The sequence below is a fragment of the Gopherus evgoodei genome, chromosome 24 (assembly GCF_007399415.2).
Source record: "Gopherus evgoodei ecotype Sinaloan lineage chromosome 24, rGopEvg1_v1.p, whole genome shotgun sequence".
Classification (NCBI taxonomy): domain Eukaryota; kingdom Metazoa; phylum Chordata; order Testudines; family Testudinidae; genus Gopherus; species Gopherus evgoodei.
Genome location: NC_044345.1, coordinates 279,784 through 304,350, shown reverse-complemented (window position 1 = coordinate 304,350; position 24,567 = coordinate 279,784). Strand labels below are relative to the sequence as shown.

General features: G+C 38.3%; 1 protein-coding gene across 7 annotated transcripts in view; it reads right to left on the bottom strand.

The window, feature by feature from the left end:
• ASH1L (ASH1 like histone lysine methyltransferase) overlaps positions 1-24,567 on the bottom strand; it is a 183,251-nt gene that overhangs the window by 150,884 nt on the left and 7,800 nt on the right. For 5 of the 7 annotated variants that reach the window (XM_030541941.1, XM_030541936.1, XM_030541937.1 and 2 more), the window contains exon 2: positions 11,353-11,875. In XM_030541941.1, the coding sequence (XP_030397801.1) occupies positions 11,353-11,775 (423 nt within the window). In that variant the 5' untranslated portion in view covers positions 11,776-11,875. Of the gene's footprint in view, positions 1-710; positions 795-11,352; positions 11,876-18,925; positions 18,951-24,567 lie in introns of those variants that run through there. The other 2 variants (XM_030541935.1, XM_030541940.1) reach the window with 2 other exon arrangements.

Sequence of the window (24,567 nt, the reverse complement as noted above, 5' to 3'; positions counted from 1 at the left end):
TGCAATTACTAATGCGCCACCATCCATCTAAAAAGAGAGAAGATGCATCCAGCCATCAACCTTACAGTCCACAAGAAAAACTAAAAAAAAAAAGAGATACTTCCAGGCATCCACTCTACAAATTTCAGGCACCCCTGAAAACTAAAAATAATGCCAGACACCACAAATATTGTGAAGTAAGTCTGAAAACATCTTACCATCTTAAAAGGAATCACACAGTGGGAAGAGATGATGGGAATGGCATTCCAAAATTGTGGGAAAAGGAATTTTATTAGTATTGGCTTTCAGACTACCAGGGACTTATTGTTCCATTCCTGTGTTGTTTTTTTTTTCTGATTTCCCTTAAAACCTGTAATTGCACAGAAAGGGGACTTGTCACCCACAGAGAGGCTATCAGAAAAACAAAATGATGCAGATGATCTCTTCCATTAAGTATTCTCCTCATCAAAATAGAGGGCCACAATGAATGAGCTTTGCTTGCAGAGGGCTGGACCTGCTAACTGGAGCAGCCACTAGGGAGAAGTAGACAGACCAAGAGTGAGTTATGCATAAATAAGAAACTGTTTGGGACACAAGTCTGAAGGGAGATAGATGGGTACCTCATTGGAAGGTTGGGGGATGGCCCAGTATTGAGCTGGGTTTGCCTTCTCTGTTTCAGGGCTTAGCACCTCCAACTCCCATATTGGGGATAAGACTGAAGGGACAATTACCTGGTGTGACAGAGCCCCACTACAGTGGGCTGCAGAGGCGAAGACTTCTCCCTCCTGCCAGGAAACCGGCGGCCTTGTCAGGGCCCCTGGAAAGTCCACAAGGAGCACTGCTCATCCCACACTTTCAAAGTAGCATTGTCACTTCCCTCACCCCTGCTATTCAAATGCATTTAACAACTTAAAAAAGTAATTCACATACAGCTAAACTCCTCCAACCTTTTCAGAAGGTAAGCTGGGTCTCCAAGAATGACAGGAATAAGCATAACTCCATTAATGTCCGGTGTTCCAATGAACAAAAGTTCCTTTGCTCATTCAAGAGGACAGGCATGAATTTTTAAGTATCTTTGCATCATGGACCTTTCCAGATCGCTCCACATTAATAGTGGCAAATCTTTCACAATGATCAAGCAGGCTGCCATATCATGGAGAAACACCCCTTCCTGTTAATCAAGTCTTTGGCCTGGTGCGGGGTGCAAAGAATAGGAATGCGTGTCCCATCAATAAACCTAATACAGTTTGGGAATCCCATCTGTGCAAATACATCAATAACCTCCTGTGCACTGCCAAGCTTTGACATAACAGCATCCTCCTCATAGCACCTCCAGCAGTTGATTTACCCACATCAACCTGGATTCCCTACCAACCGGTAGTAACTGGGAGTGGCAATCTTCCAGATGATGATGGTAACATGTTTCTCCATATTAAGGAAAGCTCATGTTAGTCTTCTGCCACTGAAACTCAGAGATGAGATCTGCACAGATTTCTAGGAAAGTTGAAGCAAGTTGTGTCACTACTGCTAGTCATCTCAGTTCTGCATCATTACGCTTTCGCACCAGTCAGTGATAGCTGGCCAATACTAGAAGTGATGTCCCACCGAGTACAGGTGCTCCACATATATGCTCTGCAGAAGCAAATGCTCAATTTCATCCTCAGCCATTAGCCATACCACTGCAGCATCAACGGCTCTTTTAAAGCTGCAGAGCCAAACTGATCCACTTGAGCAACTCAGAACGCATGTATATCATTCTGTTCATATTAATGACCGTCATGATCATGGTGCTCAGCACTGGATCCTCCAGGCTGCCTGACATCAGTTTGAAAGTGGTGCTGGCAAAATGGAATGGATGACAAGAAAGGAATCATGGAAATTTGTTAGTTGGACCTCAAATTCTGTGTCCTGTAGTTTCTGGTATGCATCCGACAATGCCCCACAAGAAAAAAAACCAGAGCAAAGCAGCAGAACAGTACATCATGGGATATTTGCCCAGTAATGCTGAATGGCTAGTGGACACTGCTGCCGAGCTATGTGGATGCAATGCCCAGTAATGCTGAATGGCTAGTGGACACTGCTGCCGAGCTATGTGGATGCAATGATCAACAATGGACATGCCATAAAGTCATGTGGAAACACTTCAGTCCACTATTTTTAAATCACAACAGAGCAAACAAACTACAGAGTTGTAACATTGCCATGTAAAGGTCTTATTGTGTTGCTGAATATTGTGATGGCAGTGGGCTAATTCTTGGACATTGGAATTGTTGCTTATGATTTCCTTACTTATAAATATTTGTTGTTGTAAGGAAACAGTTGATCAAATTTAATTCAAAATAAACAATTTTTATAGGACTATGGTATGCATCAGAAAGCTATTATTATGGAGGCCTACAGTGGCAAACAAAAAACAGTGACAGTAACCTCATCTCACTGCCCTCCACTTTCAGTCCACCCTCATCACCTAATGCCTAGAAAAATAGGCTTTGAAATGTGCCTAGAAATTTAACGAATGCGTGCTTTGGTAGATCAAGCAGATGAATTCCAGAGCCAAAGATCCCCCACATGCAGTAAGCCCTGCCAACATCCTTCTTCCATTTAAACAAGAGGAGTTGTAGCTCAAGTGTCTACTGCTCACAAATGCAGCAGTACCACTCTCAGAGAGAGTGGCACTGTCTCAAGCGACCAGGTCCACTTAAAAATCAGTACCTTTAATTCCACCCGAAAAGTGACAGAATATAGATTACATAGAACTGATGCAATGTGCTGAGTGGCTTGTGGCTTAATAGAAAGGTGTGGTATTTTAAGCTTCCATATGCCCTCACAATACAGGTCCACTGAGGCAGCACTGCAGTAGCCTAGACTTGAAATGAAAAACCATATATGAAAAAAGTTGTAGCACTCATCTTGTCAAAAACCAATGAAATTCTTGGTCAGTGCCACTGTAACAAATAGCTGACACATGCTCTCAATCGGAAGTGCAGATGTAATCTTTGAAAACTCTTCATGTTGCTTCCCCCAAACTACTACTGTTATCTCAGTCTTGTCAGGGTTGAGCCTCAGTGAACTGGCCCTCATCCAACAATTTCATTTAGACCAGGTCATTTGTTCCAGTGTCATCAGCCAGTTCAGATGAGATGGAGATGCAGAGTAAGATGCCATCAGCATACTAAAAGACACCACAGACCACGATTCCATGCTAACCTTCCTGGTAATTTCATATAAACATTCAACAGGAAAGAACAGCATGAAATGCTGCAGAACCATCCATGAAAAGAGATCTCAGGATAAAAAGCAACTGCCCAAACTACCACCTAGAACCTCAGGACTAAGGAGAACCTCCAGTCACCTGTTACAGTCCACTTTGTGGTCAGCTGTATGTAAGACAGCTGACAGAACAAAAGGGAATCAAAAAGAACACTTTATTCAAGCATAATCGAATACAGTAGAACCTCAGAGTTACGAACCTTTGGGAACTGAGGTTGTTTGTAACTCTGAAATGTTCGTAACTCTGAACAAAACATTATGGTTGTTCTTCCAAAAATTTACAACTGAACATTGACTTAATACAGCTTTGAAACTTTAGTATGCAGAAGAAAAAATCATTTAAATTAAGATGGTTAAAAGCAAGACAGCTTCCTTATCTTGTCAAAAAAAATTAACCCCTCACCCCTACCTTTTAAAAGTAGTTTACATTTCACACAGTACTGTACTATATTTGCTTTTTTGTGTGTCTTGTCTCTGCTGCTGCCTGATTGTGTACTTCTAGCTTCAAATGAGCTGTGTGGTTGAACAGTCAGTTTCTAACTCTTGAGGTTTTATTGCACTATCTCAGAACACCAGCTCTTTATATGTGAAGAATGTTTATAACATGCCTTCATACCCAATTCCTCAGCAGTAAACACAACAGGGACAGACTTGAAAGGGAAAAACCTGGATATGTCATCTTCGTTGCTTCCTTATAATGCATAATGATGACTTTTGAAAGTGTTTTTTTTTAAAACATTTTAAATTGCAGGTTTTGCCTAAGCTAGAAAACTCTACAGCTGAGTCCCCACGAGCTTCAAACACCACTCCCACATCCAACAAGTGAGCTACCTTGAGCTTAACACTGCACTTAATTTGAGCTAGCAATTGTGTGTGTGGATGTGGGTCTGGCTAGGGATAACCTTCAAGATATACCTTGAGCTAATGATGCAGTGAAGACATATCTATCTATGTTTACTGGAGAACTAGAGCAGAGTGTGAACATTATGTAACTGAGAGGGAAAAGAGGGAAAGAAATTATTAGTTAAGCAATCTAATGTGTTTGTTTTCCTCTACTTAACTTTAAATGCTAAAAATTCTTGAGAAAGAAAGCCTTTGATAAAGATTCAGTACTTCCACTGTTTCAATTAAGGTGTAAAAAACTACCAATGTACATCTTCTATGACCAACACACTTTTTTAGCAAAAATATGCAAAAAGACTATAACTTACATTCCTTATATTTGAAAGACAAGGTGGCTGAGGTAATATCTTTTATATTGGATCCAGACCTAAAGAATACCTCCATGTAGCTCAAAAGCTTGTCTCTCTCACCAGCAGAAGTTGGCCCAATAGAAGATATTACCTCACCCACCTTGTCTCTCTAATATCCAGGGACCGATGCAGCTACAACACTGCATATATTCCTTGTATTTATAATGTTAATAGAATGGCAGAAAGAGACATTATAAAAAAGGGTTTCAGACTTTTACCTATTATTGAAAAACAAAAAGAACAAGCTCCATTTTAAAAAAATCCTTTGCAAGTCACTCAGAGTAAAAGAAAAATGGTTCTTAACTGCTCTGGAGAACAATTGGAAGGGCACTCTGCTGTTTTACCCTCAATGGTTTTTTAACTTAAAGGGATATACACTTCCATGTTTAACAATTAAAAAAAAAAAAGGTTTTCCACACACTATTTTAATATGGCTTGGCATGGCACGAAATTTTCTGTTTAATTTCAGTACTACTTTACGGGAATAACAAGCCAAACAAAGTGTTGCCAAGTGTTGAAGACACAGACCCTCTCAGGTCTCTGACATAGGATGGAAAGTGCTCAAGATGAGGTTTCACAGTGTTTAGATTTTTATCCCATGTCCATTGTCATTAGCATGCATTCTTAATTTGGTGGTAATCTGATATCTAGAGTGATGTTTGGAAAAGAACTGGAAAGGGGCAGGGGCAAAATTAGTTTAGAATTAAAATAATATTAAAATGAAGACATTCACTTCAAGCCCTTAATTTTCAGAGACGTATTTTATTTATTCCATTTTTACTGTTTTCTTTTTTGTTTTAAAAACCACACCTGAAGCTCTAGGTATAGTTCCACATGACAAGTTTTAAAAAAATAAATTCAAACAAATCTTTAAATTCTACCAACTTATCTCAAAACTCTTAAATAAGCCACTTCCCATCAAAATGTATCCCTTTTCCAAGGAAAAGCCTGGAGAACAAATAGGCCTTGCAGCACGACCATAGATTCAGCCTATGATGATCCACAGACTCAGCCTATGATGAACTGAGATGGGAGCAACTTTCACACCTCATAGAAAATGCACTCTCTTCAAACCACAGCAATTAAACCTGAGAGATGTTAGATCAAATGCACTGGATGATCCAGTCTAACATGTGGAGAAAGATGATATCCAAAGGCAGAGCATTAAGAGCATTCCAGACACATTTTATGTAGGATTCCTCTTTCTTCTTTAGTAGTGGTCTCTGCAATCCTTCTGATTTGACTCTCCACCTGTCTACTCTCTCACTTTCTAGGACTTGTCTACACTGTGATGTGGTTGACAAACCTTATGTCTTTCAAGGGTACTTAAAGACAAAACTTTTGCCAACACAAGTGACAGTGTGAACGTGACTTTGTCGGCAGGAGTGCTCTCCTGCCGACAAAGCTAACACCGCTCGTGGGGCTGGAAGTATTTTGTCGGCAAAAGTGCTGACAAAAAACCGACAATGTGTTTACACACGCTGACTTTTAGCGACAAGGCTGTGTTGACACAGCCTTGTCGCTAAAAGCTGCGTACTGTAGACAAGCCCTAGCTGTTTTGTTTTGTTTTAAACAGTACAGCAATCTAAGAAGTGGGGAGATGAGCCACTGAAGCCACCTACAAGTTCCTTCATTCTCTGGCACACACGGCGAAAGGACATTCTGAGCCAGTTCACCTTGACAACAACATGGGAATGGAGGCCTGGGGAGTGGAGCCAAGCCACCTGCAGTGCACAGCAAAAAGCTCCATTATCAAAAAATAAAAACTGTGGAAAATAATCAGTGAATTTTACACTGAAGTATTTTCAGCTATGAGCCATGAACTGTGTATATCTGTATGGGGTTGGGAGGGATGCAAATAAAGAGTATTTCATGGTAACAAAATAAATTAACGTTGTCATAGAATTTAGGAACTGTTACCAAGAAGCAATCACCAACCTGTCTGTAAACCCTTGCTATAATCAGACTGTTAAAAATGACAAAAGATTTTTCCATGGCATAGACAAGGCTTGAGAATCTTATATCTTTTCTAACTACAACATCTTATTTTTTCACAGTGACAAGTACATCTGTTTGGAGTAACTTTTCCTGACACTGTTAAAAATGGTTTATTCCTGCCTCCATTAGCATTTTATTATTTATTCTTTATATTATAGTTGTACCTAAGGATCCTAATAAAGGATAAGAGACCCTTTGTGCTAGGTCCTGTGCAAATATGTAGTAAAAAGACAGTATCTGTCCCAGAGCTCTTAGAGTCTAGGTTTCTGACATAGCACACAGCTGAAACATTTTATAGGTGGGGTGAGGAAGAGCAAAAAAACTAATGTGTTTTGCATAATAAGTATTAGTCTCAGCTCACCATCTGGCTAGACATGATCAGATGGCAGTGTTCAGTAGTTACTACAGTAGAGAAGAATCTGATGGAAGGATAAGGTGGGTGGGTTTATGGATTATAATGGGGAGGTTTTCCCCCATCAAAGTGCGAGACATGAGACTGAGCAAAGGTGCTTATAGCAGTTAAACTGTTGTCAATACCAGCACAGCTGCACTTGTTGCTAACAGGTATTGGGGCCTTGTCCACCATTATTCACCACCAGTGCAGCTCCACTGTATCTAACCCTGCTCAGCCTACACAAGGACAGAGAGATGCACTTATTTTAAGTCCCTTTTTATATATAATTAATCCTGGTCTTTTCACCACCGAATAAGTATTTAGCAGAGTATATCACTTGAGTGGAAGTTATTGGGCCCATTTCCCTTCTTGGGTAGAAGGTAATATTGTACCTGGTAGCCATCTTGAAGGAGACACCAGGGCCTGCATTTTATGCTTTTACATTTAGAACTGCAAAAACAAATAGCTCCCATTGAAACTATTTACATAAAACTAACTAATTTCAACTTTTTTTTTTAAAATAAAACACAACAAATATATCACCCATATCACTGAGATTGTTCATTCTCTGCTTGGGATCTTCCCCTCCTCCTGGACCTCTTTCAAATCCCCCTAGAATGATCTATCATTCCCCACTCCCACTCTGCCTGATTACTATATGCAGGGGAGCAAGAATACATTCAACTATGGGCTTCTTTAAAGTTTGCACTTTTATTCCTGTGGAATGACTTTTCAAACAAATCCAAGCACAGCTGACAAAATGTTAGTAAGATGTTTCTACTACTATGATTTGCAGTGAAATAATTAATATTACTATTTACCTTGTTATCACTGTTTTTCTAATTTACTGCCCCATTTTGCTGAAAAAGTCAATTCAAATGTTTGAAGGCTATTGTCTGGGGACAGTCTAGACTTTGAAAAACAGCACTGGATTGCAATTGGGTAGCTATTTTTGCAACCTGAAAGTCTACAAATATAAATTTCTTTAAAATGAAAGCTTGAAACTTGCATATATGAGAAAAAAAAATCTGGAACTATCAAGGTATGTCTGGTTAAACTGATAAACTGGGAATCATCTTTGTTACCCAAATTCTTCCTCATCCCTATCCTTCTAGGTATATGTTATCCCTACTTGTCCGTCAAATCAATCACTTAGACTTTTAGATTTTTGGGGCATGCACCTGTTTTGTGTTTTCCATGTAGCACTTAACATAACTGTGCACTATAAGTAATTTATTCAAACAACTCAAATATATATAGATACTCTACATTTACATCTTCCTTGGCATGTATTTGCAGTGGCTTCAGTGATAACTTTAGTGGCACGGCAGCATGGTCTTGGATCTGCAACTAGAGTTCAGGAATGTGGGAATTATATACCAGCGTAGATTGACTTCGAATTAAGGTGATTTAAAACCTCATATTTTAATCCTGATTTAAATCAGCAAGCAGGAAACCTTATATTAAATTATCAATTTTAAGTCTTGTTTTGCATTTGTACTTTTTAGTTATCTTCCTAATGAAAGGCTGATTCTTATTGATTGGTAATCATTAAACCACGTGGATTTGGAATGAATTATAGTCTTTACACTAAAATTGGAACTTCATTTTGCTAACCAGGAAGATGAACTGTATCTAGACACATTTACTTAAGCAATTTTAATATACATTAGGATTCCTCATTTTTATTATGTTAGAAAATGATGAATGACACCGTTTCCCATTTACTAGATGATGATGGTTATTTTACTTATGATTTGTCTCAAGCTCTATTTGGATGGAAATTGTAATTCAATTAGAAATAAAAAACAGCATTTTAATTTTTTTTCTTTTATTAAATAAAACTACCTTAAAATGTTCTGATACATAAACTTTTTTTCCTTTATCAAAACATGTTTGGCATTTAAAACTAACCTATTTATTAAACAAAGGAAGTATCTGTAACTAGTGAGTTGTACTGATTGTTTCTGATCACCTTATCCTTCAAGATTTTAGAACTAATAGATCTGATCCTCTCACACCTTCACATACTGGAAGAGGAAAATAACCTTTCCTTCTTTTTCAATTCCCAATCAGTGTCTCAACTTTGACCTGGTCACTAAACTGATCTAGCTGAATAAACTGAAATGAAGAAAAATATTCTCTCGGCATTGCAGAAAAAGCCACTGCTGTCAAAAGCTGGTTAGCACTTCAACAAACTCTGGTTCCAGGTGCTAGTCAGTGACTTCCATCAGTTCAGTGGTTTGACTTTCTTTAAAACTTCAGCAGCAAACATATATTGCTTGAATATTTTTTTCAAGCTTCAATGTTATTTTTAAATTTATGTTAATACCAGAACTTTGGAGCGGAGCCCGGAGCTGAAGTGCAGAGCAGCTCCGGAGCAGTGGAGCTGCAGGTTTTTGCCTGGAACTGGAGCAGAGTCAGAGCACAGCTCCAAAGCCCTGGCTAATACAGTATAGTAAATTTAGGTCTTAACACAAGTCGCCATCATTTCAAATTTAAATTTTTTAAAAGGTTTATTTTAAATAAGAAAAATGTATTTAAGTATAAATATGAGTTTATTTTTAAAAAGTCATCCATTTTTAACTGTCCTGTTATATCCAATATTGGAATTATTCACAGAAGTACATATCGGCGTGAAATTTGTTTCTGCTTCCTCCCATGCAGTGAAAATCCAAGGGGTCTGACAAAAAATAAAATAAAGTTTTATGCTATTTGCCATGGTGTTTTTAATAAGCTTGAGACAAAGTAATTTCTGACATGCAATAGGTTCACACCGATTAACCAAATGAATATTGGCCAGCAAAACACAGAGGAGGTTGCCTTTGCTTTATACGTGCAACTTTTTGCATGATTTAGTCTGGAGGAGAAGGAAGGAGACTTTAGCTATCACTGTTATTACACTGTATCTATTCTTTAAAGGCAAGGACAAATGCTTAAAGTTGAGAATGTGCTTAAGTGTGACAGTCTCTTCAATGGGGGAGGGTATGTGTGTCAGCTAGTAGAAAAATCAGGTCCTTAACACCACATGACCAAAGAGTTCTATTCTGCCACCTCCAGTGTGTGGGTTCTGCCTGATACATGTTGCTGGCTATGTTTATATACAGGCGACTTAGCTGGGGAAAGCACAGGACAGGGAAATGGAACACCCTCCAGTCTTGGGAGCTTCCCACAGCAGCAGCAATGTGGAAATTAGGGGGACTTGTGTTGAGAATGGGAGCTGACTGGCAGGAAGAGGTGTGGCATATTCTCAGGATGAATTGTCCAGGGTTGCCACATGGAGTGAGGGTAGATAATGGAAGGATGCTGAGGGAGTACAAAGAGAAGCAGGAATAGTCAGGGAGGTTGGTAATAAGGGGAGATGGATATTTAAGGAGGGTTGGTTTAAAGGGGAGAGGACTTGGCCCTCAACTCAGCATAGTACTTCAGCACGTTTAACTTTAAACTTCAACAGAATGTAGGCACCACACAAATGTTCTGCTGAATCATGGCCTTAGATAAGTAGTGAAGAGAGGCAGTGAAAAGGGCCACTTTGCTCCAGAATAGTATTTTAGTTGGTTGGGGAAATTTTTATGCATATTGGGAAGCTTATTTTGTAACAAGATGTGTATATAAAAAAGTAATCAATCATGCACACTTATTTTTGTAATCCTTGTCAACTCATCCTATTTATCCCATCTATTACTGTAGCTCTTGTTGCACATCTTATCAGAACAAGAGTTCCTTAAAGCGGGGGCTGTCTTCTCATATTTGTAAAACACCTAGCACATTTTGGGTGCTACTGAATTATAAGCAGTAAATTGTAAGTCTTCATTCCATCAGATCCAATGTTTTTTTTCCCCTTCCAAACACTGACTAATGAGTAGCAATATCAATGGCGAGGATCTAAGCATTAAAATAACTGTTTAGTAGGGAAACTAATATGGTTACTATAGTGATGAACATGGTATAAATACACAGTTGTCACTGTAAACGTAGGCAAGAGACTAAAAACGGTACTGCTATTTACTCTGGTCACATCCACTTAGGATACCAGCAAAAACTAGTTTTTACTACTGTAAATACTACAACAAAGTCAAACTAGCTAATGAAGAACAAAATGAATTCTCTGCTGAGTCAACCATCATCAACAGAATGGCCATTAAATTCTGAGACCAGAGTCTTCATTTCTTGTAATGATACACAAAGCAGTCAACATACCGCACGATTTGTGCTGGAGACAGAAAATCTTTGTTTAGATTAGTAATTTTGAGTTGACTTGACCTGGAAATTATTAGCAGATATTAAATATGAAATGGGGAGATGTCACTTCTCTGTCCATAACTAGAGTTTAGAATGAAGACTATTCCTCAGATATGTATTTTATACAGGGGCGTAACTTGGCCAATAGCACATACAACCCCTCACAGGATAATCTAGGAGTCGGGAAGCATTTAATAGTATATAAACACTACTCACTTGTTTTGAAGGACAATGTTCGTTCTTCTCATCTGTCATCTTCCCACTCTTTGATGCCTTTCTTGGTTGCTTGATAGTGGTTTTTATGGCAGGCCGGCACACATAATTCTCCAGGTTCTTAGGAGGCTTTTTAGTTCTCTTAGCTTGAAGACCAATTTTCAATTTTAAATTTCCCTCTGAAAAATTTGTTTCTTTCACTGAAAACTGTTGCTGTGCATCAGTCAGACCCTCATTCTTCCCAGTCTCAGTGTTGCTCCCCTCCCAGTTCTTCTTCTTAATATCTTCTTCCTCCTTGGTGCTACTCTCTAGATCTACTTCTCTCTTGCCTATCACTATGTCAGCGTTGTCTGCAGAGGGGCTTTTCCCAGAAAAACCTTCGGAATCAGAACCCAACCCTAACATAGCAGTATTCTGAGGGTCCATCACAGGTGCAGTATATGCCTTCAGGGGATTTTAGGGAAGGTTTACAGAGGTATGTTCCACAGAAAAATCTCTTCTACAGCTTGCAACCACATCTTTTATACTGTAAGAGAAACACAAAAAATAGAATAAACGATTTTCTATTTTACAGAAGAAATTAATGAAACATTCTTATTATTGCTTTCTGGTCAATAAACATAAAAAACTTATTTCTCAACAAAAAGTTCCAAACAATGAGCACCAGATCCATTCAGAGGGTATGGCAAACCCCACAAACCTCTGCTGAGCTACAGCAGGAACCTACCAGCTCTCTTCTGTCAAGCCATCATTTTTAGGTATTAGCTAGTAAAATTTAATCTTATTACTAGTTTAAAAGCCTGCAACTGTAGGCCCTATAGAGCCTTTTCAATTGAAAGCTCCTGAACAAATACAGCCAATGTCAAAATTATTGATCAGTGGCACTTACCCACTCCACCCCTACAGCCCCACTGTAAAACTGGAAGCATAAACCTACCCAGTTTTCCATCCACAAATCTCACCCCCGTTGGTTTTTTTTTGTTTGTTTTTTTGAGTTATAGGCAACTTTTGATCTCAGTTGTTATTCAAAAATCCAAGTCTCAAGACTGGGAAAAATAATGGGATAGTCTGTTTCCTGGTGTTTGTGGGAGATAAAAACAGTTATAACACTTAATGGTGAGATTTGCCATTCAAAAAACTGTTTTCTCCCTTCTAGCTAACCCCATTTCTAATACAACTGCTAATGAGGCATCTCTACTCAGCACAGATTCATTAAAAGACAACATAGCCATTGCTCACCCCAGAGGCTCAGACACACAAACTTTAAAGTAGACACTAGCTCCTGATTGTGTTGGAGAATAGGAAATGGCAATTATGACAGAAAGGAAATCTGCTAAATGGCAGCTCAGAACTGCCACCCACTACAAAATGGTAGAATACCACCATTATTTACTGTTTAATCATCTGCAAGAAATTAAGTAACCTTTTATGGTTCCAATTTCACACTATAATACAAGAAAAAAATCTCTCTTTTAGAAATGATAAATATTTTCTGTTCTAGACAGGACTATTACCCATTAGTATTTCTTCATATTTATACATACATACCTTTAAAGGGCAGAACACTTTTAAAGACTGTTGTCATGGCAACATTCTCCTACCATGAAATTTGATCAGATTTGCTTTCTTTCAAGTTTCTACAAGTTGCAACTTCCACTGCACCAAACAATCAAGCAATCTTTTTTCTTAGCAACTTTGCATTTAATAAATTACACATACTGACTAAGTTGGAGGCCAAGCACTCAAACAGAAATGACCCGGGGGTTAAAATAGTACTTGAGATAGTGTTTTCTGCTAGATTTCAAGAATTACTTTCACACACTAAAAAAGCCACCCAAACCCAAAAAACTAGTTGTCCTCTTATCCAGTCAGTATGTGTTTTAGTTTTGGTTTTTGCTCAGCCTATCCCTCTGTTCCATCTCCAATATATCAATCTAACTCAGTTCTCGCTTATAAGACTACAATTAAGAGGAAGGTTCTAGAAAGTTTCTTATCTGTAGTTGGAATGGTTACTACAAGTGCTCTATCACTGAAAAGTTATGAAAGGTTATTCCCAATTCAAAAATAATTCTTAGAGCACACTGATTATTATCATTCACACCCCCACGAAATATTTAAATTACAGAATAACCATAGCGAATAGTAAAATTCTCCTCGGGGGGGGGGGGAAGAACCCTACAAAACTTGCCAGTAAGAAATCATCGCTGTTCTAGAGTTCCCCAAAGAAAACTCAGATTAAGTATTCTTCTAAATCTTCTTGGAGGGTAACTGGATCGTGACTCACATGGCTTACAGATTTGTGTAGAATATTTACTGAAAGGTCCTGTTCAAAATCCACATCTTTCTACTGTTGCAAGAGATATGGGCACCCACAGGAATCCACTACTATGTCTCAATATGTGCTTTCTTTCTCAAGATCAAATAGGACATTTGGTGTGAATTTAAATTGCACTCATAATACTTTACAAAAATATCATTTCTTTGTTGACAAAATACCATATATACTTGTTCATAAGCCGAATTTTTTTTGTAAAAAGGGAAGCACCAGAGACGGGGGTTGGCAGGAGAGGTGGAACACATCCTCTCCCCCCTACAGAGGCAAGGGCGGCTCTAGGCATTTTGCCACCCAAGCACAGCAGGCAGGCTGCCTTCAGCAGCTTGCCTGCGGAGGGTCTGCTGGTCCCGCGGCTTCGGCGGACCTTCGCGGGACCAGTGGACCCTCTGCAGGCAAGCCGCCAAGGGCAGCCTGCCTGCCGCCCTCACAGCGCCAGCAGAGCGCCCCCTGCGGCTTGCCACTCCAAGCAGGTGCTTGGCATGCTGGGGCCTGGAGCCGCCCCTGAACAGAGGGAACAAAGAGAGTCAGCACAGCCAACAGAGACAGAAGGGAAGAGACAGGGCCAGAGTCTCTCCAGTTCTGGCCACACTGCTTTCCCCCCAGCCTCTGAAGCAGCTGCAGCTCTGGGGCTGGCAGGCTGCAGCCACACTGCCCGGTCTGGCCCACCGGAGCAGGCTGCGGCCAGGTCAGACATCCTCCTCTGGCCCCCCCAGATAAGGGGGGGAAGGGGCGGGATGGGGAGAGTGTGAGGGTCCCGGGCTAGGGGTGGGGTCATGTGGGGGGTGGCCACAGGGGTTACTCCTGACTCCCAGCTTCTCCCTCATAAAAAATTTCCCCACCAGTTGCTGTCCTGGCCCGTCAGGGTAAAAAGTTGGCGCGCTAGGACAACTTTGTTTACTTAGGTTTACCTTCATGCCTGTGGACGCTCAAGGTAAACAAACCATCTTGGCCCACCAGCAGCTTATCCTGATGGACCGGGAGCCAAAGAATGCTGACCCCTGAATTATAGGGTCAGCTTATGAACGGGTTATAATTTTTTTTCATTTTTACTTATCCATCTTGTGTGTGGGGGGGTGTCAGCGTATAAAGGAACCAGCTTATGATCGAGCATATACGCTATGTCTGAAGTCTGACAGTTATAATCAATATGTACACCTTGCCCATTAAGATTCTAAGGCCAATACAAATATCAACCATCACAGGCTTGGACTAATATTCAGAAGTTTAATTTGACTTTGTCTGTCCAGAGATGAGACATATCTCTGGCTCCTCTTTCATATCCTTTTTGAATAGGACAGGGAATTCTAACAGAGGTTATATTTAAATTTTATTTTAGAGTATGCTAGAAGAGAAGCAATGAAAAGCAAATGGAAAGGCAACACATTTTTACAGGGAGAAGGAAGATTGTGTGTATTTCTTTTGGTTACTATTCAAGGATGTGCAGAACTTAAAACACAGGAAATTTCTGAAGGGTGGCAGGATCCTGGTTTAAAAATACCAAATTTGAATTTCTTTACTGCGTATTGACTTTTCCAATAATTTTATTTCCTTGAGATAAAGAGCAACACTAAACGCATTAATATAAGGATTAGGGATTTCAGACATACATTCTGATCATGTTGTTCTTTTTCATTGGTTCTAATTTCATTACCACGTCGGACTCTAACTCAATATGCACAAAACTTGACAAGCTTTAATTTCTCCAAACCTGGCAGATCACCTCCTTACCAATATAAGGAAATGGAACACACAACTCCCATTCTCAAATCTTCTGTGTTGGTCTATTCCACTATACAATACAAAATGATAGAAAATGGTTGTTTCTAACTACAGCTCCAGAGCAGGTTTCAACAGTTGATCACAAGGCGCTGCTGACCTTCTTACATGACAGAAATGCAATAGATGATACAACACTACAATGGTTTGAAACATGACCCAAATAGCATTAAGGGCAACTGATCCCCTTCCCTAAGATTTCTCACTTGCAGAGTCTGGCAGGAATCTACTCACCCTCAACATTTACATGAGAGCAGTTGAAGAGATTGTGAGATAATACAAGCTACACTGCCAACAGTATGTTGAGGACATCCACCTTTAACTAACCTTTACAACAGTGGTTTCCAAACGTTAAACAAACCTGTGAACCCCTTTCACTAAAATGTCAAGTCTCACAAACCTCCTCCTAAAAATTAATATTTCCAAGGATTTTCTCCTTTACCTGAGTATAAAAGCAGTAATCTTGGAAATATAAAATTTGTTTTTATGACATGCTTATTACACACTATTATGAATTATTATTTATCATTAAAGTATTTGTTACATTATGAAAATGGCAACACACTTCCAAGATCTCACTTTCGTAGCTTGTTATCACTTTGAATAAGACTTATTAGACAAGGCTCCTATGTTTCATCAAGGAGTATCAGATGTGAAACAGCATGAAGGTATCTAAGAAGCCAACTCAAAGTGTTCCTCCCACACAAGCATTCAGGTCTTGAGCAGTCCAGGCAAATGACGCACATTACAACAAAGCTTAAACTTGTTCTTCATAATAATTAATTTTAAAATCAATACTAGCTGCCTATTTAATTTAAAAAAACAGCAAAAAAAATCCACTTCCCTTTCCATTTCTTATAAAGAGTCTTGAAGTTTAAATCTCAGTGTGATAGATATGCTTGCTTTGATCTGCTTAGCTCTTGGTAGTCCAGGGGCTCCGGGCTGCTGGTACTGTGCTGCCAGGGGTCCATAGGGACAGCTCTGTCCACCATTAGGGAATTCCCCCCGCCCCCCAAGAACCCGCTGTAACATTTCGTGAACCCCAGTTTCAGAACCACTGCTTTACAATAAAAGCAACAACTCCATCTCAAGAGAGATCCCAATGCCCGCTGGATATGTTCAACTGGCTGATTAGTAACTGCACAAAGAAAACTAAGGAAAAAAAAAAAAAGAGTAGAACAATGTTGATGGGAAGAGGGAAGTGTCAAGGAACTGGCCAAGCACTGATTTCTTACTTTTGTCATCTGCCCTCCATTCAAAATAGTATAAGATATTGGGGCTCTGCAGATTTAACCTTAGAAGATCAATTAGTGACAATGGCTAGAAATGTTTTCTTTCATCTTCAGCTTGATACGAAACTGTTACTTATTCTCAAATAAGGATACAGCTCCAGTCATCTATATTTTCATCTCCCCATTCCCACTACTTTGATACAATAGCTGTAGCAAAGGAACTGAATTTTCCACAATTAGCTCTGCTGCCGGCAAAATCCATCCAATTTGCTCTAGCAGATTCTAGCTAGTAGAACATAGCAGACCACCTTCTCACTGAGGTAAGCCATTAGGGTACATCACTCCATTGGTCTGTACTCTTTCATTGGTTCCCACTGCAGTTAAATGATAATTCAAGCCCGAGTGCTAATACTCAAAAATATTTTTGAATCAGGACTCAGTTACCTCTGAAATTGACACTTTCACCGATGACTCAGCGAGACAGCTGCACTCTGAGAACTATACAGCTAACAAAGTCTAGTTTAAAACATGTGAGAATCGGAGCATGTTTTTGATCAGGTGGGATGAGGTACCAGAGAAGAAGCCAAAGTCTAACTGCTTTTCAAAACACACTGGAAGACCCACCTATACCCTAAATGTCTTCCCACCATAACCAAATCAAAAGAGAAGTAGGCATGGGAGCGAGGAGAGAATCACACCAAGCAGTACTTTGCAGAGCCAGAAAAGGTTCTCTGGAGCATATACTCTCTCTTAGTTACTGTTCAAAATGGACAACAATGTATATCTAACTTACCTGCTCACTGGTAAGGTATTATGTAGATGGCCTCTACCAAAAAGCTTAAGACAGATAGAAAACAACTGTAGTGATCTCTAAAGTTTTTCTAGTTTTACCAGGTCAAATTTTACCTAGTCAGTCATTGACAGATAAGAAGATCCACATGACTGGAATGTTAAAATCACTAGATATAAGCTGTTTAGGAAGGATCGAATGGGCAAAAGGCAAGGCAAGGCGAACTGGCACTGTGTCAAAAATGGCACTGCCTGTTTCCAAGTCACTAAACAACTCGGAAGCAAATAATCCTGAATGCTTATAGATCAATATCCTAACAGATCAAGACCAAGATGGGATACTAGTTGGTGTCTGCTAGGGATCACCAAAAATCATACTAGAGAACACAATGCCTGCATCACCTATCTATAATGTGTAGGAATAAAAGATTTATTATGAGGGAGTCTGAGTGACATACGCTGAAGGTCTCATTCTGCCTGTACTAAAATGTCCTTGGAATGTCTAAAAGTTGTAGATTTCCCAATTCAAAAAGTGCTGCACTCAACATGAGGTCTAATACAGAATTCCCTTATCTTGACAAGTAAAGAGGAACTGAACACAGAACTGAAAATCAGTGGCTGCTTAGGAGCAAGTAATCATGACTTTATTACATTTGTTACGTGTAAACAGAATAAAGTGCAAACCAGTAATATGTACACTTGGTGCTTTAAAAGAGCCAAACTTCACAAAGCTGAAAACAATTATAAGCCAAATCAGCTGGGAGAATTAATTTAAAGAGAAAATTGTGAATAATAATTGGGAACTGTTTAAAAACATTTTACTACATGCCCCAAAAGCCAGGATCCCAGGATTGAGCAACAAGACTTCATGGGTTAAAAAACAAAAACAATCTGGTTTAGAGAGTAAGTGAAAGCATCTATAAAATATAAACATATATAACAAATGGAAAACAGAGGAATTTGATAGCAATTAATATAAACTAGAAGCTAGGAATTATAGTAAAACTGTAGGGAAAGCAAAAGGACACAAGGAGAAATCTATGGCTAGCAGAGTAAAGGACAAAGATAAAGAAATCAGAGTGATACAAAATCAACATGTTGCACATTAAATGGATTAAGATCTGGCTAATGGATAGGTATCAACATGCAACTGTAAATGGGAAACTGAGTGGGTGTAATTTTAGTGCAATCCTGTGGAGACTGATTCTTGGCCCTACACTATTTAGCACTTATCAGTGACATGGAAGAAAACATACATCATCACCAATAAAGACTGCAGATGACACAAAAATTGGGGGAGTGGTAAATAATGAAGGGAACATGTCGCTAAAAGAGAGTCATCTGGATTGTTTAGTAAACTAGGCACAAGCAAATAATACATGTTTTAATATGACTAAATATAAATGTACGCATCTAGGAAAAAAAGAATGTAGGCCATACTTACATAATGGGGGCTCTATCCTGGGAAGCAGTGACTCTGGAAAAGATTTGGGAACCGTGGTGGATAATCAGCTGAACATGAGCTCCCAGCACGACACTGTGGCCAAAAGGGCTAGTGTGATCCCTGGATACATAAACAGAGGAATCTCAAGTAGGAGTAGAAAGGCTAATTTACCTCCGTATTAGGCACTGGTACAACCACTGCTGGAATACTGTGTCCAGTTCTGCTGTCCACAATTCAGAAAATATGTTGATAAATTGGAAAGGGTTCAGAGAAAAGCCAAGAGAATGATTAAAGGATTTGAAAACATGCTTTACAGTGACAGACTCAAGGAGCTCAATGTATTTAGCTTAAGGAAGAGAAGGTTAATGTGGACTTAATTACCGTCTCTAACTATCTACACAGAGAACAAATATTTGATAATGGGCTCTTCAATCTAGCAGAGAAAGGTATAAAACACTCCAATGAGTGGAAGCTGAAGCTACACCATTCAACCTGGAAATAGGACATACACTTTTAATAGTGAGGGTTATTACCCACTGGAACAATTTACCAACTGTTGTGGCAGAGTCGCCATCACTGGCAATTTTAAAATCAAGACTGGATATTTTTCTAAAAGATATGCTCTAGAAATTATTTTGGGGAAGCTGCATGGCTTGTGTTATACAGGAAGTAAGACTGATGATCACAATGCCTCCTTCTGCCTTAGAATCTATGTATTAGTCTACTAAGGACCTGACCATCCCTATTGATTTTATGTGAAAGATACTCAGATGCTCATATGGAAGATGCTAAGGCTTGGAAGGATTAGATTTTTCTATGTCAATTTCACCATACACACACAAACCAATGAAAAAATATTTCCATAGGTAATCATCAAAATTCACAGATAGGCAAAGTAAGAAAAGCACTGTGAGAATTTCTTAGAGTTTGATTTAAGGATATTTACTTTCTGTATTTTGACTTGTGATATTGACAATTTATGTTTTAACGGTTATAAAACTTTTTGAATTTCAACATCTACTGTCATTAAATAATTGTAGGACCATCCGAGAATTTCCCACAACACTGAAAATTTAAATAGTTCAAAATTTAAAAAAAAGTTCAAAACCCATAATTTTGTGCAACTGCAAAATTTAAAAATCAAAACAGAAAAAATGCTTAAAAATATTGATCAGTCAAAATGATAAAAAAAATCCAATTCTACTGAGACTAAAGATACTTTATGGGAAAAATGTTTGTACCACTAATCTTGCATCTTTCTTTAAGACAGTAAGATCTTTGGGGTGGAAACAGCTTTTTACTGTCTGCATAGGTCCTACCACAATAGAGCTCCAGATAAATCTAACTGTAGCCTCTAGGCACTACCGTAATCCAAATAAATACATTAGAACAGCTAGCAAACACTGAAATCTGATTGGACAGGAAGCAACATACTGCATTTTCAAAGCACTGAAATCTACTCAGGGCTTAAGAGTGTGTTCAACTCACCAACAGAAACTAGTGTTAGTTGATGAGAAAATACAGCAGAAATATTTAAATCACAACAGTTACTAGACAAAATCTTCATGGTAATTGTATTTCTGCACTGAGCATGTGTCATTTCCAAATTGATGACTTGCTAGTTCATTTGCCATTTGAACAAGCAGATGCAGTAACCATCTATAGGCATGACTTTTCTGAGGCCCTCTAGTGGTGAACCATTTCTAGAATTAATTTTCTTCAGCTAAGACTTCCAAATACTTGTTCTTTGGAAAATAAATGCATCAAACTGTTTTCAATACTCTACACGTATGTGAGCTGCAAACCACACACAGCTAAGAAACAAAATGTAAGCAGTTTACGAGCCTATATCAAAACTTATAAAGTATCCAAATTGCAATTCTTTTCATGATGGGTTGTTCTGTACTTGGCTATTACTGCTACAGAAAGACAATCAGCAGATAAGGCATCTCTTTTTCAGCTCTTCATGTGCCAGCTTACAATTAAAGGATCTGATTAGCAAATCCTCAACTACAATATATGAAGCTATATCTGCAAAGAAAATTGATAACATTAGTGTTCTCACTGACCCTAAAGAAAATCAGCCAGGACTTGCAGCATTGAACACACAAACTTTCCTGCAACTGATGCTGAGTACCTGAAAGCTCCCGGAAGATGCTGCGGATGAGCTGGTGATGCCTGAGGCACTGGCCTCCATGATTAATATCTCCCATTCTACCTCTCTAAAAGCCTCTCAGCTGAACATGGTGACATGCTGTAACCATCACTGATGAGAGCTGGAGATCCTCCTGGAAAGGATGATCTTATCTAGTTGATCTAGAGATGCTATTAAAATAAAGACAGAAAGAATATTTTGCTCCAACCAACACCAACCAGCCAGAGCTTTTCAATCCCAAATCCTCTTCCAGACAAGACATCTTTGATGTTGCTGCTCTCAGGCTTTCAGAAAAGATCCTTATAAACATCAGCAGGGAAGCAGAAAACCCTAGTATTTTTTTTTTTTTAAATTCTAAACTGCTACTTAAAGGTCTGTCTAATTTGAAAAAAATCTAGTTTCTGACAGTCAATTAGTCAAGTTGAAAGCATCTCTAATTAATCCTCACACCACTCACAGGAAGTAAATGGATAAGTATTATCCTCATTTTACAGATGGGAAAGTAGACACAGTGCTTGCGATTCGCCCAGGGACATAGAGCAAGTCAACAGTAGAGACGGAATTAGAACTCAGAAATTCCTGGCTCCCGTCCCTATATATATTCAAGACATAAGACCAAACTACACTTCCAAAAAGTGATGTTTTCTACATACTGATAGGCAAATAAAAACTTGGTGAGAGGATAAATAGATTTAAACTAGCACATGAATTTTCACTATCTAGAGTGAAAGTACGGAATGCTATGGAAACTTCATGTAATACACACCTCTTGGATCTATGCCCACTCAAGTGTTTTTTTCTCCTTCTCTGTTCTCCTAGCGAACACTATGCAAAATACCTCCAACTCTTTACAACTGTTTACTTGCAAATGAAATATGTTGAATCCACCAGCTTGTAAAAGAATCAACACATTTTTAAAGTGATTGAAATCTTACTGTATTTTAGACTAAGCTGGACGTGAATAAGCACTTTGTCTCTTGCTGCTACATCTGGCTCCACATTTACTCAAAATAGCAAGACTTTTTTTTAAAAAAGGAGTAGGAAGAATCAAGCTCACTCACACCGAGCTTGCAATTGGCAAGATCAGGGTAAAGTTCACATTTGAATTTAGAGGCTGAAGGAGAAATGGACTGAAACCTGATTTAGCAACAACGAAATTAGTAACTATATTCTAAACAAATTCACAAAATTGATAATACTTATGAACACATGCCAGGTTCTATTATTTACTCATTAATTCCTTTCAGATAGCAAAAACTCATTTAACCACTCATTTTCCTTCATTACTGCAATCTACTCCTCTCTGACCTCTCTGACACCCACACAATCCCTCTGCAATTCATACAAAATGCACCTTGAAAGATGATTTGCCTAACCTGATCTGACCAAAGTTTTCATTTATTTGAATCCCAGTGATGACCTCCCTTCTTCACCTCAAAGTCAAGATTCATGTAACTGCCTTCAAATCCCTACATAAAACTTTGCCAATGCCTCCTGGTCGGCTCCTGTATCCCCTCTGCCTCATGATGCCAGCTTATATGTCCTTTAGTCCACTTCTCCAGCTAATATCTCCATGCTTTCTTCTGCACTGCTCCTTACACAAAGAACACTCCTAGAACAGGATGGATAAACAAATGCAATTTAAATTTGATAAAAATCTGCTTTTTAAAAAAATCATTGATTTTTTTAAAAAGCAGATTTTTATCAAATTTAAATTGCAATTTTAAAAAAAATGCTTCTATTTAAAATTAATTTGAAATGTCAACCTATGTTAAGACCTAAACTTATGACAATTATTAAAATCATTCAAATTAAATAAAAAATATTAAGCAGTGCACATTTGGTGCTAAAGTTTTAAAGAAAGTCAAACCGCTGAACTATCTAGCTGGAAATCACTGGCTAAGCACCAGGAACCAGAGTTTGTTGAAGTGTTAAACCTACTTTTGTTGGCAATAGCCTTTTCTGCATGCACAAAGAGAATATTTTCTTCATTTCAGTTTATTCAACTAGTTCAGTTATGACTAGTTCATTCAAAGTTAAGAAACCAGGTAGAAGCTGGAAAAGCAGGAAAGCATGTTTTCCTCTTTCTATGAACAAACACTAAGTGTCAGAATGAAATCTACTAATTCTAAAAACAGTCAAAGACACAGGTAACCATAAACAATGAGTGTAATTCTCTAACTACAAATAACACTTCCTTTGCTTAATAAATCTTTTAGGTTTAAAGGATAAATACATTTTGATACATTTTTCTTCTTATGTCTCCAGCATTTCTGAGGTAGTTTGATTTAACTTATAAATTTAAAATGCTGTTTTTGTGCAATTTTTAATTAAATTGCAATTTTCATGCAAGTACAGTTTGACATAAGTCATGAGAAAAAGTTATTAAACATCTAGAAAATAAGAAATGCATAATTCACCATTTTTAATTATAAAAATGTAAAAATTAAGAACTCAAATATATGTTAAGCTATATAATCACTTAAATGTGTTCAGATACATGTTTCCTTCTGGTTAACAAAGCACAGAAATTAGTGTAAACTAATGGTTATATTTAGTTTCAGATGAACATGTTTTAAATGGTTACCAACCTATGAGACATTTCATTAGGAAAATAATTTAAAAGTGCAAATGCAAAACATGATGATTTAAATCAAGGTTTCCTGTTTGCCGACTTAAATCATGATTAAAATCAGTTCTTTAAAATCGATCCACCCTGTTCATCATGAATCCACAAGACCACTACCCTCTCCTCTTTCAAGTCCCTTTTTAATACACACCTCTACTGTGACCCCTACAAGAAAAAAATCAATCAATGAATGATAGCTATGGTTGAAAGGCAATTGGGGATAGCTTTTATTTATTTATTTTAAAAGTTCAAATATTTGTAACTATAAAGTTGTGCAGCAGGTAACTATCTGATGAAACCATGTGATGTTACCTACACTACCCATGTTCTGTCTTCCAATGTTCGCTCTACCCACTATGAAGTCTTTTTTTCAAATCAGACAGTAAACATTTTCAGAGCAGAGAACGTACCTTTCTATGGGTGTGCACACCATCTAACAAAATGACGTCCTAATCAAGGCCTTTGTGTACATCCATAATACGATAAGTAAATAGCAAAAGTAATTATATTGATCTGGTATGCCCAACATGACTATGTTAAACCAGAGCGATGAATGCTGACTTATGGTCCATAATCATGAAAATTGTTTAAGACTTTTATACCTTGACATTTAATCATACTGTTTCTCACCTGTTCCTTTCTATTTTTGTTCTAGGGTATGCGCAGTTTGTGATTTTATGTGAGAGTTTATGGAATATTTACTTTATAAAAAAGAAGCGAAGATAACCTCTTACTTCAGAAAGGAATAGCTTATAGTATTCTGAAGCTTTCAACTACATTGTTCAATTAATTTATTGCTGGATGGTTCAAGTCACCAGATATTACTGTAGATTTTGTTACCTCCTCCAATCCCTTTCA